Source organism: Hyperolius riggenbachi, chromosome 1 (genome assembly GCF_040937935.1).
Source record: "Hyperolius riggenbachi isolate aHypRig1 chromosome 1, aHypRig1.pri, whole genome shotgun sequence".
Taxonomy (NCBI): domain Eukaryota; kingdom Metazoa; phylum Chordata; class Amphibia; order Anura; family Hyperoliidae; genus Hyperolius; species Hyperolius riggenbachi.
In genome coordinates this window covers 239,083,869-239,107,858 of record NC_090646.1, presented here as the reverse complement: position 1 = coordinate 239,107,858, position 23,990 = coordinate 239,083,869, and the positions used below count along the sequence as shown (strand labels likewise).

The following is a 23,990-nucleotide window of genomic DNA, read 5'->3' as shown; positions in this document are numbered from 1 at the left end:
TGTCCGTTGCATTCCCCCTCACCCCACCACACTGCATCCCTTATTATTATACAGCAATCTAGGTGCAGTGATTAGACTGAACTCAGCAAAATAGATTACAATTTCTAAAAACAGTTTAACCACTTCAGGACCATAGGCTTTGCTCTCCCCCCCCCCCCCCCCCCCATGACCAGGCGATTTTTCACAACAATAGCCACTGTAGCTTTAAGGGCTTACTGCAGGGCTGCACAACTCAGCACACAAGTGATCTTCCACTCCCCTCTTTACTCCCCACCAACAGAGCTCTCTGTTGGTGGGGTCTGATTGCACCCCAGGTGTTTGTTTTAAAAAAAAAATATTCATTTGTTTATTTTGGTAATATGTTTAACTATTTTTTTTTTAGTAATTTTATATTTCCCTCCCCCTCCCTCCCCCCTCCAGCCAATCAGCGTGATCTGCTGTCATAGGCTTTAGCCTATGACAGCGGACTACTTCTACAGCAACAGAGGGGACAGCCGTGTCACATGGCTGTCCCCAGTACAGCGCTGCCTTAGATTGCAGCGCTGTACAAAGTAATTAGACGGCGGCTTCACAATCTAACAGTCTCTGAGCGGCGATCGCCGCTGGGAGACTGAAGGTGCAGCAGAGCTCCGCCTACCACGCGGAGATGCGCGTGCGGCGGCACGCACAATCTCCTGCAAAAGCCAGCCTCAGGACTTTACGCCGATTGGCGTTAGGCGGTCCTGGGGCTGCCGCCACGTGCATGCCCATTGGCGTGACGCTGTCCTGAAGCAGTTAAAAAGGATGGTAGTGTTGGATTTACCTCCCAAAAGATGACACCAAAGGTCTATTTCAGTAAAGAATTTGCCTTTATTGAAGTTTACTCATCTTTGTTGCGATGCATTTTTGCGGGTCCAATGCACTTCCTAAGGCAACTAGGAGCACAAACTTCACAATAAGAAACTATAGCACAATGTATGCTCACATTACACAGAACATAGCACATGAGAATCAATATTACATTATGTGAGCATACATTTAGTGCTATAGCACAGTTTCTTAGTGTGATGTTTGTCATGGAAAGTGCCTGTAATTAATGATTACAGGCATCAGCAAGATGTCTTTGGTCACTCACAAAAAAAAACCTCCCACATACACATTACTTCCTGTGTACTGTTGCCTCACAAAAACAAAAAAAACAATATGTAGATCATTTTGGTGTGATACTTAGCGATAAAGTTATTGACAAATTAATTTGAGGAGCGTAATGTGTGAAAATTGCTGTGGTTCTTAAGGGGAAATAACTTGTGGTAGGGAAGGTTAATAAATAATAATAATATTAATAAAGTATCCTCTCTGTTGTTTTTATTTTTGATCAGGCATCACTGTAAATCAATCATACTGTAAATCAATCATACCTAGATATCATAGTTCACCAGAAGGTGTCACTGCATACAGATTCTATAATAATACAACCCTCTCCATGTTTCAATCTGATGGTAAATGATACACGCCAACTACACTCAATAATTTACTGCGTTGAAAGTTCAGACAAGTGAAAAAGGATTAATTGCTATTGAATTTGAAGACAGATGAACATTTTATCAAATAGAAAAGGTAGAAATTTTAGACAGAATTAAATCAAATGGATTGACTTTTAAGGTGATCATTTTAGCTTCTTTACAATTTAAATTGTAAGATTTAAGAATTGTGCATTAAAATCTATATGTGCGCAACCTGCGTGTCATAAAACTACCATGCACATTTACCTTTCCTACAGCATTCATTGTCAAAATCTCCTCTTCGCAGAATGTGGGATCAACTAATATTCAAAAGCCTTTTAAGTGCTGCTTTGCCCAGGCAATCTCAGCCTGGCAATGTTACAGTTGCTGTGTGATGACCTTATGTTACTGGTTACACATTATTTTATTGCAGAAGGCTTTTTGTAGACTTAACTACTGGGTTACTTTGATCTGTGGACTTTGTGTATAAAGCTTTTTGATTGTGAATAGCACTATTGCAAATCAACGTGACCTATTAGAAACTTGCTTTGAGGTTACCACTGTACAGTAGTGACGAGCAAATATGGTAATTTTCGTATTGCTAACATTTTCATGAAAATGTCATCTTTTTGGAAAAGAATATTCATAAAAAAAGATGAGCATGAAAAAATGTTTTGCTTAAATTAGAACATTCTTAAAAATGTGTTTTGCTCATGCTCATTGACTTCACTTCCATGCATTTGCACGAATAACCAATAATAATCAATGAAGGTATATGTGGGCATGATAAAACACTTTGGCCAAATGTATTGAAGCCAACTGGCTTGAATAACAGATTGTTAAACAAACGAGAATGCGCTCACAAATAGAGGCCATATATGCAAAAAACACGTCTTCCCAAAGCATTGAAGTCAATGGGCATGAGCAATACACATTTTCAAGAAAGTTCTAATTTTTGCAAAAATTCTGTATCTCATGGAAATCTATATATATAATAGAGTAAGTGCCTCAACCTTCAAGCAAGAAGAAGAAGTAGCGCCCTGCCCCCAGGGCCGGTCCAAGCAAGAAGAAAGGGCTGGTCCAAGCAAGAAGAAGAAGTAGTGTCATATCAAACCAAGGGCAAAGAGGGATAATTTGCATATTCAGTAGCAGTGCATTGTGAGTAACCACAAGTGTTCACTTATAGCTGAATTATTGCAGATTTGCTTCTGTTTTAAGAAGGAAAATTACACCAAGCTTTGCTTTTTTTTAGTAGCAGGGCTTTTTGGTCTCTTTTATCCTCCTATACATTTGTACATAGTAGTTTGGGTCACCCTGAGCTGCTTGGTTATTCTGTTGTACTGGTCCAAGCCCTATCTCAAACAGCCATATCAACCTCTGCCATTGTACTGATGAGGACTAAATGTCTGAAATAGGCTGTCACATGTGGGTTTGATATGACTGTGTAAAACGTAAAGCTATAGACTTGCTTGACTTACCAAGGGTGAAAAGGAATAATTTGCATATTTAGTAGTGGTGCATTGTGGGTAATTACAAATGTTCACTTATAGCTGAATTATTGCGGATTTAAGAAGGCAAATTACACCAAGCTTTGATTTTTTGAGTAGAAGTTCTTTTTGGTCCCTTTTATTCACCTATACATTTCGAGCGGTTTGGGTCACCCTGAGCTGCTTGGTTACTCTGTTGTACTGGTCCAAGCCCTATCTCATACAGCCTTATCAATCCCTGCTATGTACTGATGAGGACCAAACGTCTGAAATAGGCTGTCATATGTGGGTTTGATATGACTGTGTAAAACTTAAAGCTATAGGCTTGCTATACACCAGTGGTTCTGGATTCTTGCTTGGCTTACTAAGGGTGAAAAGGATTCGTTTGCATATTTAGTGGAGATGCGAAATTCGGATCTTTTCAATAATCCGGATGATTCGAATCAGATCATTGAAAAGATCCGGATCTTTGATCCGAATCTCGGATCATTTTACAAGGGAAGCATTCGGGGGTGAAATGACTAGCAGGACAGGAGAAGGGGAGGGGGGTGGACACACAGAGAAGGGAAGAAGATGGACAGAGGGCAGGGAGTAGACAGAGAAGGGAGGAGAGACGAGCAGAGAGCAGAAATGTTTGTTTGCACACAATACCCACATGCTGCAACCATATGCTTTACATATATTTCACCTATATGCTCATCTGTATACTCCCAACTCCCATTCCCCAAAGCATTCCCAGAAGTGAAGTGCAGCTGTTTAGTGCCGAGTGCAGGAGGATCATATTGCCCTGCAATCACAGTGCCTGCCCTGTCCTAGCCCAGCACGCTGCCTGTAACGTTACTGAGCTGTGCCAAAAGTTTCCAATGTGTTCACTATGCACAACTGGAACAGACAGCCTATAATGAGCAGCACATTTCAGCCAGTATGTGTGCTCTACACATATCTGGCAGTAGCACCGATGTCCCCTCTCTCTCATCTACCTGTCCCTGCAAGGCTGCCTCCCCTTCAACAGAGCGATCCATCTCTGCTCCGCTTCCAGGACCCCGCTGCCCGCTGAGAGGGGGCGTGTCACTCCTGGCCCCGCCCCCTTTGCGATCCGAATCACTCATTTTGATGATTCAGATGATTTGACTCACAAAATAGATTCGGATCAAAGCTCCGAATCGTTCATGATCCGGACAACACTAATATTTAGTAGCAGTGCATTGTGGGTAACCACAAATGTTCACTTATAGCTGAATTATTGCAGATTTCCTTCTGTTTTAGGAAGGCAAATTACACCAAGCTTTGCTTTTTTCAGTAGGAGGTCTTTTTGGTCCCTTTTATCCCCCTATACATTCCGAGTGGTTTGGGTCACCCTGAGCTGCTTGGTTACTCTGTTGTACTGGTCCAAGCCCTAGCTCAAACAGCCATATCAATCCTTGCCATGTACAGATGAGGACCAAAAGGCTGAAACAGGCTGTCTACATGTGGGTTTGATATGACTGTGTAAAATGTAAAGCTATATGCTTGCTATACACCAGCAGCTCTGGATGCTTGATTGGCGTACCAAGGGCTAAAAGGGGTAATTAGCATATTTAGTAGCAGTGCATTGTGGGTAACCACAAATGTTCCCTTATAGCTGAATTATTGCAGATTTTCTTCTGTTTTAAAAAGGCAAATTACACCAATACAGTGTGCGGCATTGCAGGAAGTGACGACAGTGGAACGCACGATGGAACACGGAAGAGGTGAGTCATCCCCGCCCACTGCCTCTTGCTAATAGTGGCGGCTGCTACTGTGCTTAAGCAGGAGGGGGAGCGCACATGGGGGACCCAGTTGAGGGGGGTCCAACCCCCCTCCCCGCCACTGTGCCCAATACCCCCTTCCTGCCCTCCCACCTCTTATGCGGCGTATGCTACGCCGCGGGTCGGCTAGTCCATTATATTTGTGTAACAATAGAGTCAGGCAAAAATTCTAATTTTAATCTGAAAATTACTTTTATTATTATTACAGTAGTCTCGGTAACTGGCACTGACCGGGATTAGCTGATGTTGAATAAGTGTGCTTTTCAGTTGCGTGATACTCAATGTTAAAAATAACCTAGCTTATACAGTACCCCACTCTATATACATACCATGACCTCTGCGCTCACCAAGTCGGGATCTTCCTCCATCTTCTTGCGTTCCACTGTGAGGCTCATTGAGTTGCACTGACGTCATCCGGGCTGCTCTGCGCAGTCTGGATGATGTCAGCGCGACTCTGAGAGCCGCTCTCGCAGGTGCAGTAAGCATCTTGTGCCAGAGGGGACCACCAGCGTGGAGCGGAGCTGCGGCATGGGCACAGCTGACGCGGATGGAGGAAGCCCCAGGTAAGTGGATTTTTTTATTTGTGAACTCCTTGGATGTGTCCTTTAAGCAATTACAGTTTGTTAGTATCTCTGGAGGGGTTTTATAGTGTTCGCTTAAAGACCTCTTTTATACTATACACTGAAAAACTGATGCATTTTAATTGATCAGTTGTTCCAAAGCAGTGCATTGTGATAAGCTTCAGTTTGTCAGCATAACATATGAAAGAGGCTATAGGTAACATGGACATTACCTTGCACATCAGCTGTCCTTTCAGTCATAACTTAAAGTAACGGTCATAGTGTAAAAAAAAAATCATAAGTGCATTTTAACTTATCGTGTAATAGTGTATTTTCCCATTAGATAAAATACAGTGTTTGCCAAGAATCAGCAGTTAAGCCTAGTGGACTGTTAATAAAAGTTAATAATTTGTGCAAAGATAATTTTGGAGCAAGATTTTTTTTTTTTTTTTTTTTTTTGCAACATGATACTACATATGAAATAGATTTCACAATGACTAGAATTAAAAGCAGCCCAAGATCAAAGGTTTTGAATGAGATTAGTGTATCCAGACAACATTGCTTAGGTCTTCAAAATTTCTGCCAAGCTTGCTGCAGAACAATCTTTGGTCTCTCTACTGTAGATGGTATTTGGTGGCATTACAGTCAGTAAATGACAAAGGAAGCATTACTTATGAGCCAGCAGGGCACCTGCACTGCATTGAAGGGGGTACAGCAGTAAAGAGTAAAGTACAAATGCATTACTGAGAGGCTCAAAATAATTATGGGCAATGTAGAATATGAAGATGAAGCCTGAGGTTCTGTGGATTTGGTTGAATGTTGCATTAATAAAAAACTGTGGTGACGATGCTGAGTTGCAAAATAAAATGGCAGTTTTAGTACGGTAAGCAGGGAATAGGCTTCTTTGTGAAATTTTCTTCAAACTAAACCTGGTTTAACTTGTCACTATCTCTAATATAGTGATTGATTGACAACATATTAGTCAGTTCATAAAAATGTATACTGCTGGACTCACCATGGTTTATATTTTGTAAAGATGAAGGTCACCCCTAGAGGCATATGAAAAATTGGAGACCAATTACGGATGAGGAACTTAATTAGGCTATAGCACAGTTTCAGTTGGGGAAATCCCCTGAGCTATATGACAGGCTTAAGCCACATGTGACATGATGACATGTGACATGATGATATACCATGTTTATGTACACAGTGCAAAACATATAAATAGCCAGGCTGTTTTACTTGATTAATTTTGCTGCCTGATAGAGTTAATTTCTGGGCATGGAAGTGACAGCATCTGTCTTGATGGTACCTCAGCGGGTATATAGTAAACATCACTGATAAACTAATTACAGCCATGAAAGTTTTTCTGGCAGAATACAACTTCTGAGCTCGGGGGAGAGAAATAAAAAGGTAAATAGTTCATGTATTTTAAGTCTGGGACAATAAATAAGATGTCACTGATTAAAGATAGTAAAACATTCAACCTGCTTTGTCATTTTCTAAAAATAAAAGAAAACCCTGGAACACATAAAAAAGTAATTTTTAGGAGTAGGGGGATCAATATAATTGTTTATGTCATCAGTTTATTTTCACCACGGGTTCTCTTTAAAAGAGAATTTATAAGATTTAGTTAGGACAATTAACCCCCCCATCCCCCCCCCCCCCCGTTCAGTTATATCTACAGCAACTCAGTCTAAAAACAAAGGGGTCTTGGCAGCACTAGACTCTCATCTGTATTGTGTAGCAGCAGTCCTGGGAAGAATGGTGGACTGGCTGAATAGGAATTGGAAAAGTTGACACATCCAGCGGGAACAATGATAAGTAACACTCTAAAGGTATTGAATAGATATTGTTGTCTGGCATCCCTGATGACCCATCCCTCACCCCTACTTCCAGTGCTGGATAGCCCAGACTTCTAACAGGGTGCAACAAGAAAGTCTATACTCAGTGGAGGGGCCGGGAGGTAGTCAAAGCATGCACGTTGACCTGTGGGGGAGTATGGAGGCCACTGGTGGAGTTAGCTACCTTGCTGGACAAGCAGGGGCTTGATCATTGGAGCTGGATATGGTTTAGATCCTTTTTATGACCCCTGCCTGTCTGACACAGCCCTGCCTGCAAGAACAGGGCTGAAATTCATAAATTTATTTGACAGGTAATCACCCAATTTTTCTTGCCTGTGTCACATACAGAGGCTGAAAGTTAAATATTTATTCAGCAGGTAATTGCCCAATTTTTATGGCCTCCAGTGTGGCTGCAAGAACAATGTGTTAGGCAAGTAATTGGCAAATTTTTCAGCTTCACATACTATGGTTGCAATTTAAAATAGCTCTCCCCCCAAAAAAAATAATAGTATTACCCTGGCGCATGCCACTTACTTCTGGTCTCTGTCTCATACAGAGGTTGGAATTCAAATATCTATTCAGCAGGTAATTGCCCAATGTTCACGGCTTCCAGTGTGGCTGCAAGAACAATGTTTTAGGCAGGTCTTGCCCAATTTTTCAGGCCTCACATACTGTGGCTACAATTTAAAATGTTTAGGAAGACAAATACAACATTTTTCCGGCATCACAGACAGTGGCTGTCCAAAACAATTTTTAATCATGTAATCACGGCAGCCATTTCAACATGTCTACTGGGTTATTTATTCCATGGTGTTTCCATAGACTAACAGTAGGAACGCTTAAGGGATGGAACACACTTGCAGTTGTGTTTTTCCCAGCAATTCATAGATCTTTGTTGGTAGGTTTTGCTATTGCATATTCCACAAACCTTTTGTCTGTGATTTTTGTTTTGTTTGTGGTGGCATATACTGTAATTGCAAACACATGCGTTGCACAGAAAAAGGTGGAAAGCTGTGCAATTTTAAAACGTGAGGAAAATTGCAAACACAAAAGGCATATGAATGGTCAAGATATGTGAAGTGCAACAAAAATCATTTGACTCAAACTTTGACTTCTTAGTTCATGAAACCATCAACTACAAGTTCAGGTACCCAAAAATTGCTCTGACTCCACAGCTCTGCTTTCACAAGTCAGACTTCAGAAGCTTATACAGTTGTGCGGATTTTGCCGTCTGCGGCAAACCACACACGATCCCAGCAAGAATGTTCCCTGCCTAATTTATACTTGCCTATCTTAGCAACAGCTCTTTTTGGCAGTGCATATATTGCCTCCCAAATTTCTTCCCCAACCATTGGTGTCCATGCTAAGTTCTGAAATGGATATCAGGGAGGATTGTATGGCCTGGCTTGTATGGCAAAATTATTCTCTAAACAGTGAATAATAATGAAACACTTGAATTTCTCACAACAGTCCTCTGTTTCCAGTACAACTGAACTGGAGCAAGAATGCAAAAAGGGAGCATAGCATAGGGCATAGTCATATAGGGCATAGAGCATGATGCCCCCCGATGCATGTAAAGTTTGCTCTCCTGCTGTCCTGTGTTACCTCTTAAAAGCTTTATACCAAATAAACTACTCATTAAATGAAAAATGGAAGGATTGTTGGCACTGCAGCTGCAGACAAGGTCATGGAATAGCAGTCTCCCATACCCGTTAAACTGGATGGTGTCCCAGCAAGCTCTGACTGCGTAGAATGCTGTTTTGTGAATGGAGAAATGAAGAAGGGTCAGCACTGCTGTCTCGGATCATTTACTGTGCATAGTGTGGCAAGATAATCACTTGACGTAGGTATCATCAATAGAGATGGCTCGAACCTCCGATTTTTGGTTCGCAAACCTCGAACGCGAACCTCCGCAAAAAATTTGGTTCGCGCAAACTTTTTTCGAACCGCAATAGACTTCAATGGGCAGGCGAACTTTGAAAACTAGAAACATTTATGCTGGCCACAAAAGTGTGAATATGTTTCAAGGAGTCTAACACCTGAGTTTTGGCATGGCGTAGTGGAATACACGCCAAAAGTCCCGGGGAAAAATCAGAATTTGACGCACAGCATCGTTTTAAAGGCAGAAATCACATTGCATGCTAAATTGGAGGCCTAAAGTGCTTTAAAACACCTTGCATGTGTATACATCACTCAGGTAGTGTAATTAGTGTACTGCTTTACACTGACAGACCAAACTCACCGTGTAACGCACCGCAAACAGCTGTTTGTGTAGTGACAGGCGTGCTGGACTGGTACGCACCATGGCCAGAGTGCAGGCGATAGTGGTTTTCTAGCCCATATGGTCGCCGGGCTGAGGTAGCTCAATGACAGAACAACAGTGACTGTCCAGCTGATCAAATTTGGTCTGTCCACAATGAAGCAACGACCTTATTATCTTGGGTGTGCACTGACTTGACTAATACAATGTGCAGTCACACAGGTGCAGTGAACAGGTATGCAGTGACTGGTATCGATTCAATGTGCAGCTGTCACACACACAGGTATTGTGAACAGGTGCAGTGACTGGTGGTATATAACAATGCATGCGCTCACGCAGGTAGGTAGGTGTACTGAACAGGTGGGTATGCAGTGATTGGTATTACAAATGTGCAGCTGTCACACACACAGGTACCGTGAACAGGTGCAGCGACTGACTGGTATATAACACTGCGTGCGCTCACATAGGTAGGTAGGTGCACTGAACAGGTGGGTAAGCAGTGATTGGTATTACAAATGTGCAGCTGTCACACACACAGATAGTCACTGAATGTGCTGGGCCTGGCAGTGGCACAGTAGGAATTACCAAGGGGCCAAGGTTCAGCAGCTGTGACTGACTGACAGGGCTGCATATGCAACACAAGTGTCTGTGGGACACACACACACACACAAAAATAGATTACAAGAACAACATTAGCTCTCAAAAGAGCTGTTGAGTGCTTTTTAGCAATAAGTATCAGCAAGAAGGAGCAACCTAACAAGCCTAACACAAGAGCCTAACTAAGCTTGCCCTATGTCAGCAGGTTCTCTCCCTTCTCTAATTACTGCAGCCACATGAGTGAGTGAAATGGTGGACGCTGCCTGCGTTTTATAAGGGGGGAGGGGGCTCCAGGAGGGAGTGTAGCATGATTGGCTACCCTGTGCCTGCTGACTGTGATGTAGAGGGTCAAATTTGACCCTAATGATGTAGTATAGGGGGTGGGTCAAACTCGCATATAGTTCGCGGTTCACCGCGAACGCGAACAACCAAGGTTTGTGCAAATAAGTTTGCGGTCGAACCGTTCGGGCCATCTCTAATCATCAAGCAAAATCAAAACTGCAGATTATGTGTGCACATACCAATCCAATCAGGTAAATTGTTACGGTGGGTGCAGGGCTCAGAGGCGTAGCTAGGGTTTTCAGCGCCCGGGGACAAAGACTATTAATGCGCCCCCTAAGGTGAAGGGTCGTGACCAAATGTGGGCGTGGTTATGGGTGCTCCACATTTGGTCACGCCCCTTCAAATGTACATGGAGGTTAGCAGGCTCACGCTCACCCACCCTCCCTCAGTATGTACCTTCCAGCATGTTCCGAGACAAATTCAGCAATCATGAGCCCCCCCCCATCAAGACAAATTCCGCAATCATGAGTAAACATGAGGCCCCCAACATGACCAACTCAGCAATCATGAGGCCCCCAACAAGACAAATTTAGCAATCCTGAGGCCCCCAACAAGACAAATTCAGCAATCATGAGGCCCCTAACAAGACAAATTCAGCAATCATGAGGCCCCTAACAAGACAAATTCAGCGATCTTGAGGCCCCCAACAAATCATGAGGCCCCCAACAAGACAAATTCAGTAACCATGAGGCCCCCAACAAGACAAATTCAGCAGTCATGAGGCACATAAATAGACAGCATTTCACATAAATAGGCAGAATGCCCCCTTAATATGGTAGACACCTCTCACCTGGCAGCAGTTCCCCAAAATACACTCAATCTGACAGCAGTGCTTCCCCAAAAATAGGTAGCCCCAGGTCTATAGGTGTCCCCAGAATAGGTGGCCAGCAGTATAGATGTCCCCAGAACAGGTAGCCAGGGGTAGAGATGTCCACAGAACAGGTAGCCAGGGGTATATGTGCCCAGTATATGTAGGCAGGGGTATGTGTCCCCAGTATATGTAGCCAGAGGTATATGTGCCCAGTATATGTAGCCAGGGGTATATATGCCCAGTATATGTAGCCAGGGGTATATATGCCCAGTATATGTAGCCAGGGGTATATGTACCCAGTATATGTAGTTAGGGGTATATGTGCCCAGTATATGTAGGCAGGGGTATATGTGCCCAGTATATGTAGGCAGGGGTATATGTGCCCAGAGTAGGTAGCCAGGGGTATATATGCCCAGAGTAGGTAGCCAGGGGTATATGTGCCCAGAGTAGGTAGCCAGGGGTATATGTGCCCAGAGTAGGTAGCCAGGGGTATATGTGCCCAGAGTAGGTAGCCAGGGGTATATGCCCAGTATATGTAGGCAGGGGTATATGTGCCAAGAGTAGGTAGCCAGGGGTATATGTGCCCAGAGTAGGTAGCCAGGGGTATATGTGCCCAGAGTAGGTAGCCAGGGGTATATGTGCCCAGAGTAGGTAGCCAGGGGTATATGCCCAGTATATGAAGGCAGGGGTATATGTGCCCAGAGTAGGTAGCCAGGGGTATATGTGCCCAGAGTAGGTAGCCAGGGGTATATATGCCCAGAGTAGGTAGCCAGGGGTATATGTGCCCAGAGTAGGTAGCCAGGGGTATATGTGCCCAGAGTAGGTAGCCAGGGGTATATATGCCCAGAGTAGGTAGCCAGGGGTATATGTGCCCAGAGTAGGTAGCCAGGGGTATATGTGCCCAGAGTAGGTAGCCAGGGGTATATGTGCCCAGAGTAGGTAGCCAGGGGTATATGTGCCCAGAGTAGGTAGCCAGGGGTATATGCCCAGTATATGTAGGCAGGGGTATATGTGCCAAGAGTAGGTAGCCAGGGGTATATGTGCCCAGAGTAGGTAGCCAGGGGTATATGCCCAGTATATGTAGGCAGGGGTATATGTGCCCAGAGTAGGTAGCCAGGGGTATATGTGCCCAGAGTAGGTAGCCAGGGGTATATGTGCCCAGAGTAGGTAGCCAGGGGTATATGTGCCCAGAGTAGGTAGCCAGGGGGATATGTGCCCAGAGTAGGTAGCCAGGGGTATATGTGCCCAGAGTAGGTAGCCAGGGGGATATGTGCCCAGAGTAGGTAGCCAGGGGTATATGTGCCCAGAGTAGGTAGCCAGGGGTATATGCCCAGTATATGTAGGCAGGGGTATATGTGCCCAGAGTAGGTAGCCAGGGGTATATGTGCCCAGAGTAGGTAGCCAGGGGTATATGTGCCCAGAGTAGGTAGCCAGGGGTATATATGCCCAGAGTAGGTAGCCAGGGGTACATGTGCCCAGAGTAGGTAGCCAGGGGTATATGTGCCCAGAGTAGGTAGCCAGGGGTATATGTGCCCAGAGTAGGTAGCCAGGGGTATATGTGCCCAGAGTAGGTAGCCAGGGGTATATGTGCCCAGAGTAGGTAGCCAGGGGTATATGTGCCCAGAGTAGGTAGCCAGGGGTATATGTGCCCAGAGTAGGTAGCCAGGGATATATGTCCAGTATATGTAGGCAGGGGTATATGTGCCCAGAGTAGGTAGCCAGGTCAGGTGTCCCCCTCCCCAGCAGGAGGGGAGCAGCGCAGAGAAGAGCTGCTCTCCCTTCCTCGCTGTCCCCTCCAATGTCCGGTTGGCTGGCAGCGGCGGGCGGAACTTACCTCCGTCTCGTCGCAGCGCCGGATGGATCTGCCACTACTCTGGTCAGGTCCAGAGCAGCGGCTGCGCACCCGAACTTCCGCCCGGCGCTGGAGCGAGACGGAGGTGAGTTCCGCCCGCTGCTGCCAGCCAAGAGCCACCCGGACATTGGAGGGGACAGCGAGGGAGGGAGAGAGCACCTAAGGTGAGGGAAGGAGGGGGTATATGGCCCCCCTTCCCCACCGTCCGCACAGCTCTCCCTCTTCTCTGCGCGGCTCCCCTTACCCGCCCCAAAAAAAAAAAAACAAATAAAAAAAAACCCCGCAGCTCAGCCAGGCGGAGGGCGCCCTTGGGGACCAGGCGCCCCGGGGCACTTGTCCTACCCCGACCCCCCCTAGCTCCGCGCCTGGCAGGGCTTCAGTGCCGTGCACCCAGTTTGGTTTTGCGTGACCATTTTTCCATTCACAAAACAGTACTCTTTAGATGAATAAAGCAGAAGTGTGTTGTAGATAATTTAATAAACACACATCTATCTGTATACTGTCGAAATGACATATAAGACGATGACATTGTTTGCAGGTTAATGTAAAATCTTTATTTTTGGTTATCCAGACACGGTAATTACATTTAAGAATGCCATTCAATCAAACTACATGTAAGACATGTTGTATGAATCAGACATATTAATATCACGTGTGCCACCAATCTCAGGAAAGTCTTCCATTTAGAACAACAGGACGGTGCGGATGCTTCAAAAGAAACAAAACAAAGACAGTTACCAGTCATTTATTACAAGCTAACATATGTATATATGGTCAGAATCCAATTTTGACCAAATTTTGCATTGAAGTCTAATGTGCTGGTTTGCTAAGCCTCCATTGTTACCATATTTGCTATTGAGGTCAGAGACGTTTGTGGGAATGGGACACTATTTTTTTTCTTAATCTTGTTGTTTGTAAGAAAGACAAATGTAAAGTTTTTGGGGGAAATAACGTGATTTTAAACCTAGTGGGAGGGGGTGGTTTCTAGGTAAGTAGCAGCCACATGCTTAAAACACTGTTGATATTTTCTCTGAATCAGTTGGTAAAGCTTTTAAATGTAAAGAAACACTACACATTTAAAAAAAAAGTCTAAATAAAATACAGTGCATTCTGAGACAATTTTAACCCCAACAACATGGGGGTCTGCAACACCTGCCCATATAGCCCATAGCATTGGGGGCACTCTGCAAATGAAAGGGAGGCAAAGTCTTCTACTTCTGTGTTCCCAGGGGTGTCTCTAGCCATTTTGTCACTCCAGGCGAGAAAACCTGTGGCGCCCCCCCCCCCCCCACCACCACCCACCCGTGTGGTGCCCCTTGATGAAAATAATCATAAAGCAGCAATGTTTCACCATAAGATAAAAGTAATGCAGCAATCTTTCACCAGAAAACAATCATAACGCAGCAATGATTCCCTTAAAGGGAAGATCCGCGCAGGAATTAAAAAACAAACTGCACTTACCTGGAGCTTCTTCCAGCTCCTGGCAGTCGATCGGAGCTCCTCTCTCTCCCGGCGTCCAGCGGGTCGGCTTCTGTGCACTCCACGACCCGGAAGCCGACCTGTATTTATCTATATTTATTAATCATTGTACTGTGGTGTGGGCACTAGTGGTGGGTTGTGGGCTGCAGCACATATCCCGTTTTTTCTGGGTGTGGGGTGCAGCCCACGGTCCCGCCTCTTATGCACATTTTTGCTTATTATCATTATATATATGTATTTTCATGGGTTATGTATGGCTTGGAGGTTCTGAGTAATTTATTCACTATTGCACTTTTCCATTCCCTGCTGGCCTTGTGCTAGTATATTGCCTGTATTATACAGATCATGTATATGTCTATCCAGTGATCCGCTTACTGCAGGATTATGGGGGTTTTTATGCTTTTTAATGTTTTTATTGATGTGAATTGGTTGTTAAATAAAATTTACCTTTATTCAAGATAAAAACATATTTTTGGATTCAATTATTTAGTCAGAGTCATATCGTTGAGGGCTCTTTTTTCTATACAATTATGTGATTGTGGATCGATTACATCTGAACTGATCAGAATGCCCATCATTTTTATTCCATTTATGGGCCAGATCAATGCTTTCCGCTCTGATAGGTTGGAGCGGGATGGAGTGCAGAGTTGGACTCGATGAGCGTCTGCCGGCTATGAGTGACAGCTCAGGTCACAGACAATCAGCTGCCCACTAGTGTTGGGCGAACAGTGTTCGCCACTGTTCGGGTTCTGCAGAACATCACCCTGTTCGGGTGATGTTCGAGTTCGGCCGAACACCTCATGGTGTTCGGCCTTTTAAGTTCGGGTTCGCCCCGAACTTCTGTATGCCCCCGAACAGGGCCGAACAGGGCCCCTGTTCGGGCGAACAGGGCCCTGTTCGGCCGAACAGGCCGCAATACGGCCCCCCTATGGGGTCGCAGGCATAAGGGGGGAGCATGCCCCGATCGCGGGGGGGGTCGGAAATTCCCCCCACCCCCTCCGCTAGCGCTCCCCCCTCTGCCCGCTTCCCCATTCAAAAGTTTCAAGAAGTACCTGTATAGCGGATGGCCTGGCAGTGGCACTGTGGAGTGAGGAGGAGGAGGAGTCCGGGAGTGACGAGTTGAGGGAGGCCGGGCAGCGGGCGTGAGGTCAGAGAAAGGGCGAGTTCCGCCCTTTCTCTGACCTCACGCCCGCTGCCCGGCCTCCCTCAACTCGTCACTCTCCGGACTCCTCCTCCTCCTCACTCCACAGTGCCACTGCCAGGCCATCCGCTATACAGGTACTTCTTGAAACTTTTGAATGGGGAAGCGGGCAGAGGGGGGAGCGCTAGCGGAGGGGGTGGGGGGAATTTCCGACCCCCCCCGCGATCGGGGCATGCTCCCCCCTTATGCCTGCGACCCCATAGGGCCCCCAAAATAGGGATGTTCGGGAAGTTCGGGGTTCGGCCCGAACATGCCGAACATCTCGGCCATGTTCGGCGAACTTTCCCGAACCCGAACATCCAGGTGTTCGCCCATCACTACTGCCCACATTTGTTGCCCCTTCACCCCGAGTCCTAGACTCTTGCCCGACTGCTTTAGTTCACATATGGCAGCTTGACTGCATGAGTGTGCCAACCCACTGCCCGCCCCTTGCTTCCTGGTGCCCTAGGCCAGTGTTTCTCAACATTTTATTGGTATGTACCCCTTTTTAAAACCCTGTACTCACCAAGTACCCCCTAGCATAGTAAACATTATCACAAGTACCCCTTGACAAATATATATTTCATCGTAGTACATGATAATTTGTTCTAAACATGTTTTCATGCATTTACTATTGCTTTTAATTGGCTAAAATACTAATTAGGTGTTGTTTAAATAAGATTTATCATTTTCTAAATCTCTAAATTTGTTTTTCTTGGTTAAGTATATCGAGCCTGAGTACCCCCTGGAACCATCAGAAGTACCCCCTGGGGTACGTGTACCACATGTTGAGAACCTAGGCCCTAGGCCATGACCTTTGTGGCCTTGCCTGAAATCCAGCCATGGACAGACGTGTGCTAACAGCCATATACTGTGGCAAACTAAACATTATGAAATATACAGTGGTCAGCAGATTGGCAAAAAGTTTGCCTTTTTCCAATTTAACATTAACCTGTGTCCAAATCCTGTGAAAATATTGCACAGATCGACATTTTTTCAACTCATTTATTGATAAGAACACACTTTGCGCTCTTTGTGTCCTGATCACTAGGTGGTGAGTGGGTGGCCTATTCTGCAGTTGCTGCTCCCTGTACATTCTGCAAGACCCTAACAGGACAGATGAGGAAGCAGACAGCAGAGCCTGAGCCTCCTTTGTATAGAGCTTGGCAGAGCAGAGATCTCAGGAAGCTGCACTCTCACTTCAGTGCTGGAGCCATGACTTTTCTTGGATCCTAGCAGCACTGTGTGAGTAGGAGGAATTTGGGGCACTGCAGGGGCAAGGCCTGTGTTCTGGTCCGAATTAGGTGGTTTGCCACCCATACCTAATTCATAAACAAAAACAAACACATATGTATTGCATACTCGCACATGCATAATTATGTCAATTGCATGCATGCACACATACACTTGTATGGCTATACATGTACATCCAGATAAATATATACATATATATATATATATAGACATCCTTGATATACATGCATATATGCACACATGCAGCCACATCTCAAACATACAGCACCAGCACACACACAGTTAAAGAGCACCTGTAACAAAACAAAAAAAAGAGCCCCTGCCCGTTTTTCTCATCTCTAACAAATGCCCTGCCCCTGCAGTGTGCAAATTCCCATCTCCTCTTTTCTCTCACTGCAGCTAGGGTCCTCAATCTGGGGCATTGCTAGGATCATAAGAGATCTAGGGCACTTTTGGGCACTCCAGATGAAAAATGGGTGTAGCCATGCACCAGAATGTGGGTGTGGTCATGGGTGGGGTCAAATTTACATAAACTTAACAGCAGTCTAAGTAGGCCTGCCCAAAAAAAATAAAAGTGTCACTTAAACATTAGGGACATGCTGGGTGCTGTGGTGACATGCTGGAAGCTGTGGTGTCTGGAGCCTCCATAGGGAGCATGCATCATGTGTGTCCTCACTGTTCCTCCCCCGACCACCCCCTTCCTCGCAAGCAGAGCAGCGCAGCAGGAGGAACTACTAATCTCTGCCATCCGCTCGCCAAGTCTGGAGACATCCTCTGTAGCTGGCAATTCTCCCCCTAACATTCAAGAATCAGACGCTAGGAGCTCTAGCGTCTGATTCATTCTCAGACACTAGGGGGAGAAACCCGGAAAAGAAGATGTCTGCTGAATCTGGAGACCAAGCGGCCAGAGGTGAGTACTGTCGCCCGCTGCCTGGGGGACATCCAGGGCACCCCATAATAGATCTGGGGCACATGCCACTCTTCTTTGGGGCTAGCAACACCCTCAATCATCCCTTAATCATCCTCAATTATCATCAAGAACAGTCATTTCTCCAGCAGTGAAGGGAAGCGGCAGCTTCCTGAGATCTCTGCACTGCCAAGCTCTGTACAAGTAGATGCAAAGAGACAATATACATGTGTGCTTGTATGTGAAATGGGTGTTGGTGGTGAACCGCCTCATTTGGCCTAAAGAAGGTTTGACACTGAAATAGAGCCAATATAAATTAGTGGTTCAGCAGCACCAGGTGTACGAAGTGGGAGTTAGTGCTCTGCTGTTATTTAGCCATCTGTCAGTCAATTACTGTTATGCATAAATTGGGCTCTGGTATTCAGCTATTATAACATATCTGTATAAACTATATAAAAGCTAAGTGGTGAGACTAGGTTTGTGCACTATAACACTCAGTTATGTAATAGCTGAATGCTGGTGTCCAAATCATATACCTGGATTAGATATTAGATAGAATAAGAAGGGAGGTTAGGGTTTGGCATAATGGATAGGAATGTGGGTGGCAAGCTATACAAATCAATGGAACCCATGATTACAGAGGTATTAATACCCACCTCTTTCCAGATCTTAGAAGTTCAAGGCCTTCATTTATTTGAGTGAATGGCAATGTATGAGTAATTAAGCCATCTATGTTAAACTTTCCCGCGATGTAGTCAGAAACCAACCGGGGCATTGAGTCACGAGTTTTAAACCCTGAAAAATAAAATTACACATTTGTTAAAATTAGAAAGTGAAATAAACACAATTAAAAAGTAGTGCTGGTCACAGCTCTCTGTTGGATTCACTGGCCATGTGATAGATTAGGTCCAAATTCTTCTGGTTGGTAAATCTGAATGCACATTTTTCCGAAATTGCATTGAAGTCTAATCTGATCTGATTGAGAATGGGTGGCACAAGGCTGTACATTAATCTTTGCTACCCAGTCTATTTTCAGTCAAGGAAAAATCAAATATCTGACTATGGCATTGGGCAATGATTGGCCTGTGTATCACTAGCTTTTCATCTACCCCAACAGTACTCAGCTGGCACAGATTTCAGGAAACCCACAGATGTGGAGATGTTGGAAGTCAGATGTGATTGTTGCACAATTTAGATGAAGATTGATAAAAAGTCTGTAGTATCTGAATCACACACCTGAAACAAGCATAAACTAATCCAGTCAGACTTGAGTCATATACATCTGATCTGCATGCTTGTTTAGGGTCTATGGTTAAATGTATAGCAGGACAGCCAGTAACTTACATCGTTTAAAAGGAAATAAATATGCCAGCTTCCATATCCCTCTCAGTTCAGGGATACTTTAAAGGGTAACCAAACTCTTGCACAGCACACAATAAGACATCTTTATTCTACATATACTGGCTGAAGAAATTCACTGCTCTGTGTTCTGTGTTTATTTAGCTAGATCCAAATGTCTAATTAGTTCTTATCAGCAGTAGTGAATGACTAGATTAGGAGAAGATGGCAGTAGGGGAGAAGTGAAGTAGAGGCGAGATTTCTGATCGCCATGAGCTCCGATGGATTATGTGAGCATGCTGCCACTACTTACATTTATGCACGGGGAGTGGGGGAGACATGAGAGGGAACAGAGGAGAACACAGGGGAACAGAAGGGGACACACAGGAGGACCCACAGGGGGAGCAAAGGAGAACACAGGGGAACAGAAGGTGACACACAGGATGAGCAAAGGAGGACACAGGGGGGCAGAAGGAGACACGTAGGGGGTAAAGGAGGACACAGGAAGAAAGGAGGGGGACACACGGGGGGGGGGCAAAGGAGGACACAGGTGAGCAGAAGGGAACACACAGGAAAGCAAAGGAGGACACAGAGTAACAGAAGGGGACACATGAAGAACAAAAGGGGACACAGGAGGACACATGGGGATAGAGATGTGGCGAACTGTTCGCCCCTGCGAACATCTCTGGAGCTCTTACTACTTCCAGGTCGCACTGACCCGGAGTAGTACGCCTGTGCTGCCCAGCAGAGCGCGTCCTAGATCGCGCTCCTGTTGCCGGGCACTCTCTGCGCATGAGCGTGACGTCGTTCATGCGCAGGCGTACTACTCCGGGTAAGTGCGACCCGGAAGTAGTAAGAGCCCCAGGGATTTGGAGATGTTCGCCACATCTCTAATGGGGGACACAGAAGGACACATTATGTACAAGAGGGACACAATAATTGGGAGAGAACATCTACAAGATGCTCCTGAACCATGGACTCGCCAGGTTTAGTGTATTTGTTTTTGCCTTCTAGACCTAGGGGTGTCTTATAGTCTGGAGCGTCTTATACTAAAATTTTGGCAATTACAAGTATTTTTCAGGTGGAATGTTTGTATAAAATCCATGTTACCTGCAATTCCATGTAATTTTCTTGTTTTACAATAACTCAAAATTAAATACGAAGTTACGATTTATCGCAAAATTACGATGCAAAAATATGAATTATAAAATTAGGAATTACAAATTTTCTGATAATTCTGAATTACAATTTTGTGACATAATTGCAAATTTTATGTCGTACTTAAGGTCGCATACACAGTGCCACGTTGTGGATCGGCGTTATAAAGTCTTATAACGCAGCTTACCGCACTGCAATGCTAATACTATGGGCCGTTCACAGTGCGACGTTAAAGCCACATTAACAAATGTTGCTGTTAGGAGTATGGTAGTTATCTCTGCAGAAGGGAGCGGTGAGGCTGCCGCTTCCGTGTCTGACGCGACCGCGGATCTCGCCGCGTCTTCTCAGTCATTTCCGTCAGGCAGGACAGGTCTCTCCAGGATACATCTCAGTAGAGCAGCACACGTGCGCGCCAGGAGACAGGACCTTTATGCTTTGTGGAGGCGGGTCAGCTGACCGGCCGGTCAGCTGACATGGCAGGACCGATCACCGCTCCTGATTGGCTGAAGTGCGCTGGGCGGAACTGCAGGGTTACCTGTCTGTATTTAAGACCCGAGTGTAAGGCTTGGTGGTGTATTCTCCACAGTCAGCATGCAACGCATGAGCTGACGTGGAGGAGGTACACACACTAGCACAAGGAAACAGGCTATCCCCAGTATAGTGGAGGGGAGGACTGACTCCAAAAGGAGATTGTGGCGCACAGAGCCGGTGCAGATCCGACAGCCACAAACAATGCTTTCGCTATAACGTCTCAGCGCAAAGTAGCGCTGAGCGCATAAACCAGAACTGAGGAGATCAGGACAGGTAGACAGAATGAACGCTTGCTAGCTAGCCGCTACTTAGTGACAGCAAGCGTCCACAACAAGACAGACTGGAATGAGGCAGCCAATGCGTTGCAGCGATGGCGTGCCTCACAAAGACAGGACAGGATAGTCAGGAAATAGCAGGATCAAGATAGATGAACGTAACACAGACAAATATACAATAAGTATGTTTTCCTAGCGTATTACAATTACAGCTATCAATGAAACTATTTGTAACGTCTGACTAACATATGTATATATCGGCAATGAACCGATATATGACATAAGCAGGAACGCTGACTAGGACTGGAGTAATACAGGGAACAGGACTCAGAAGGATTCGCTATCTCTTCGCAGAGATGAACGCAATCCACAAACGGTAACAGGACAGGATTCAGAAGGATTCGTTATCTCCTCGCAGAGATGAACGCAATCCACAAACAGGACAAGGAACAGGATAACTAGCTCAGCACGGGTGATCAACGTGCTAGAACTGACTAACTGAACACAGGATATAAACAGTTCGTGTACATATATATCAGCGTCACTGATGTATCAATGTAACACGAATACAAGGAAAATAATAAACGTGCTGGTATGCATATATATGGGCAATGAACCAATATATGATGCAAAACCAGCAAAGTATCTTTAGAACAAGAAACACGATCGGGGGCTGAAGCGACAGCAAGACAGGCTTAAACTGAAGCTATGAAAACCCGAGGAGTCCTGCAGGAAGCAGATCTTTATACTGAGGTCATCCAATGGGAGCAGACATGCAGATTCCCACACAGGTGAATGATAATCAGTCACAAGCTGACAGCAGGGAAAGGCAGACAAAGCTATGCAGCTTGCATGGAAAGAGATCAGAACTGCCTGAGCTGTAGCACTACTATTTCCAGCAATTGCTGCAGCAGCGATCATGACAGTACCCCCGCCCTTAAAAGCGGATTCCAGACGCTTTTCAAAACTGAAATTCCCAACAAAACAGTCTGACTGATAATTCATGATGACCGGGACAGCCCGGCAAGACCAAATTCCAGAATCAGTCCCCACAAGACTGGACCCATCAGAACCAGAACCTACAGAACCATACCCATCAGTACTACAAGCCCCAGTGTGACACCCATCAGAACCATGATTTCCAGAAGAAAGCCCTCCGAAACTCCCTGAGCGATACCCACCGCCTTCCAGGAACCGTTCAAAAACGCCAAAGCCTTTGCAATGCCCACCGGGACTGTCTTTACCAACACAAAACCCACTGTTGAACCAGTCCAAGGCACCAGGACAAGTTTTCTCAGAGACCTCCCAGAACACCTTGAAGCTCCAAAGAGATCCCCATAGGTCAGAACGCCCCTTAGGCTCACATGGAGAACTATCAAGAACCCCTATGGAACCTAGGGCAATTCCCGAGTCAGGACCACAAGGACAAATATCAAGATCAGGGCTTTCAGGGACCAAAACCATCTCTGGGCATGCAGGCAGACTGGCAACATCAGAACATGTTCCCACTAAGGAAGCATCAGAGCACGCTAACACCTTAGACACACTTGGGCATTCTGGCACACAAAGAACATCTGGGCACACTGGCACAAGAGAAACCTCTGGGCATGTCAAGGAACTGTGAGCCTCAGGGTCAGCCAAGACAGGACCAAAACCAGGACTGGCCAAAAAAAAATCATCATGACTAGACTTCGCAACTACTGGACTTTTACACGAGAATGCAGGATCAGACTTAGATGTCGCTGATTCCAGCAAAGTCAGTAACAAATCAGATTCAGGGGCACTAACAAGACAGGACACATTTTCTGATGTATGCACTGAACCAGATAGGGACTCCACAACTACCTCTGGACTGGACAGAGACTCATCTAATACACTGGATTGGAGCTCATGAGGCGCTGCAGAACAAGTCAGTATTGCAGCAGCCCCCACTGGACTAGGCAAAACTCAGGAATTCCCTGGACAGGAAGGGGACTCTGGAACCTCTGCCACAGCGGCCAGAGAACCAGAATCTTTCAGGATACAGGGCTGGGTTTCAGGAACACTCATTAGACCGGACTGAAATTCTGAGATTTCTATTATTTTGACCAGAGAATCAGAATTATCCATGTTACAGGGCAAGACTTTTGAAACATTCAGAGGACAGGGCTGGAGTTCCTCGGCTGTTACAACACTGGAGAGGGACTCAACAACATTGGTTAAATCAGACTGTGTACAGGGCAAGGTATCTAACACACTCGCTGACGAGGACAATTTTTTTTTAATGGCTTCTGCTTCGCTGGGCAGAAATTCATCAAGTTTTATTAGAGCAGACTGTAATTCCAAAACAGCTGCTAAACAAGTGAATATTACTGCAACACCAACTGAGGTAAGCAGTGCCTCAGACTCCTCTGCTAGAGGGTTTGGAGTATCCAAAGTACTGGGTGAAGCATAAGACTCTGCGACCACAGCTTCACTGGACAGGATCACTGGACAGTCCATATTGCAGGGCAAAACCATGGAAGCACCTGCTGGACAGCACAATGACTCTGTGACCTGAGTTTCATTGGAGAGATCTACTGCACAATTCATGGTACAGGGCAAATTTACTGGAACATTTTCTGAACACGGTAATAATTCTGCGATTTCGGATTCACACAGCAGACGCTCTGAGCTATTCACGAAACTAGAGTGAGGTGTAGAAACAGGAAGATCAAAACACAATGTTTGCGCATCTGAATCACCATTCAATTGGAAAATTGGAAAATTCAGATGCTGGGGTTCTGAGGTTTCTGGACAGGATTGCTGGGACTCGGAAACTGATGTAGTGCATCTATTGGCATCTGCTGGATCAGACAGGAGTTGAAC

At 45.4% G+C, this 23,990-nt stretch overlaps 2 protein-coding genes across 3 annotated transcripts in view; both read right to left on the bottom strand.

Moving 5' to 3' along the window:
* The window catches only part of LOC137504023 (alcohol dehydrogenase 1-like), a 53,503-nt gene extending 51,640 nt beyond the window's left edge, over positions 1-1,863 (bottom strand). For both annotated transcript variants that reach the window (XM_068231922.1, XM_068231931.1), the window contains exon 1: positions 1,749-1,863. In XM_068231922.1, coding sequence (XP_068088023.1) covers positions 1,749-1,766 — 18 coding nt within the window. In that variant the 5' untranslated portion in view covers positions 1,767-1,863. The remainder of the gene's footprint in view (positions 1-1,748) is intronic.
* Positions 1,864-13,549: 11,686 nt separating this feature from the next.
* The window catches only part of LOC137504017 (alcohol dehydrogenase 1-like), a 51,502-nt gene continuing 41,061 nt past the window's right edge, over positions 13,550-23,990 (bottom strand). The window contains exons 8-9 of the mRNA XM_068231908.1: positions 18,498-18,636; positions 13,550-13,729 (exon numbers count right to left, since the gene is read on the bottom strand). Coding sequence (XP_068088009.1) covers positions 13,705-13,729; positions 18,498-18,636 — 164 coding nt within the window. The 3' untranslated portion in view covers positions 13,550-13,704. The remainder of the gene's footprint in view (positions 13,730-18,497; positions 18,637-23,990) is intronic.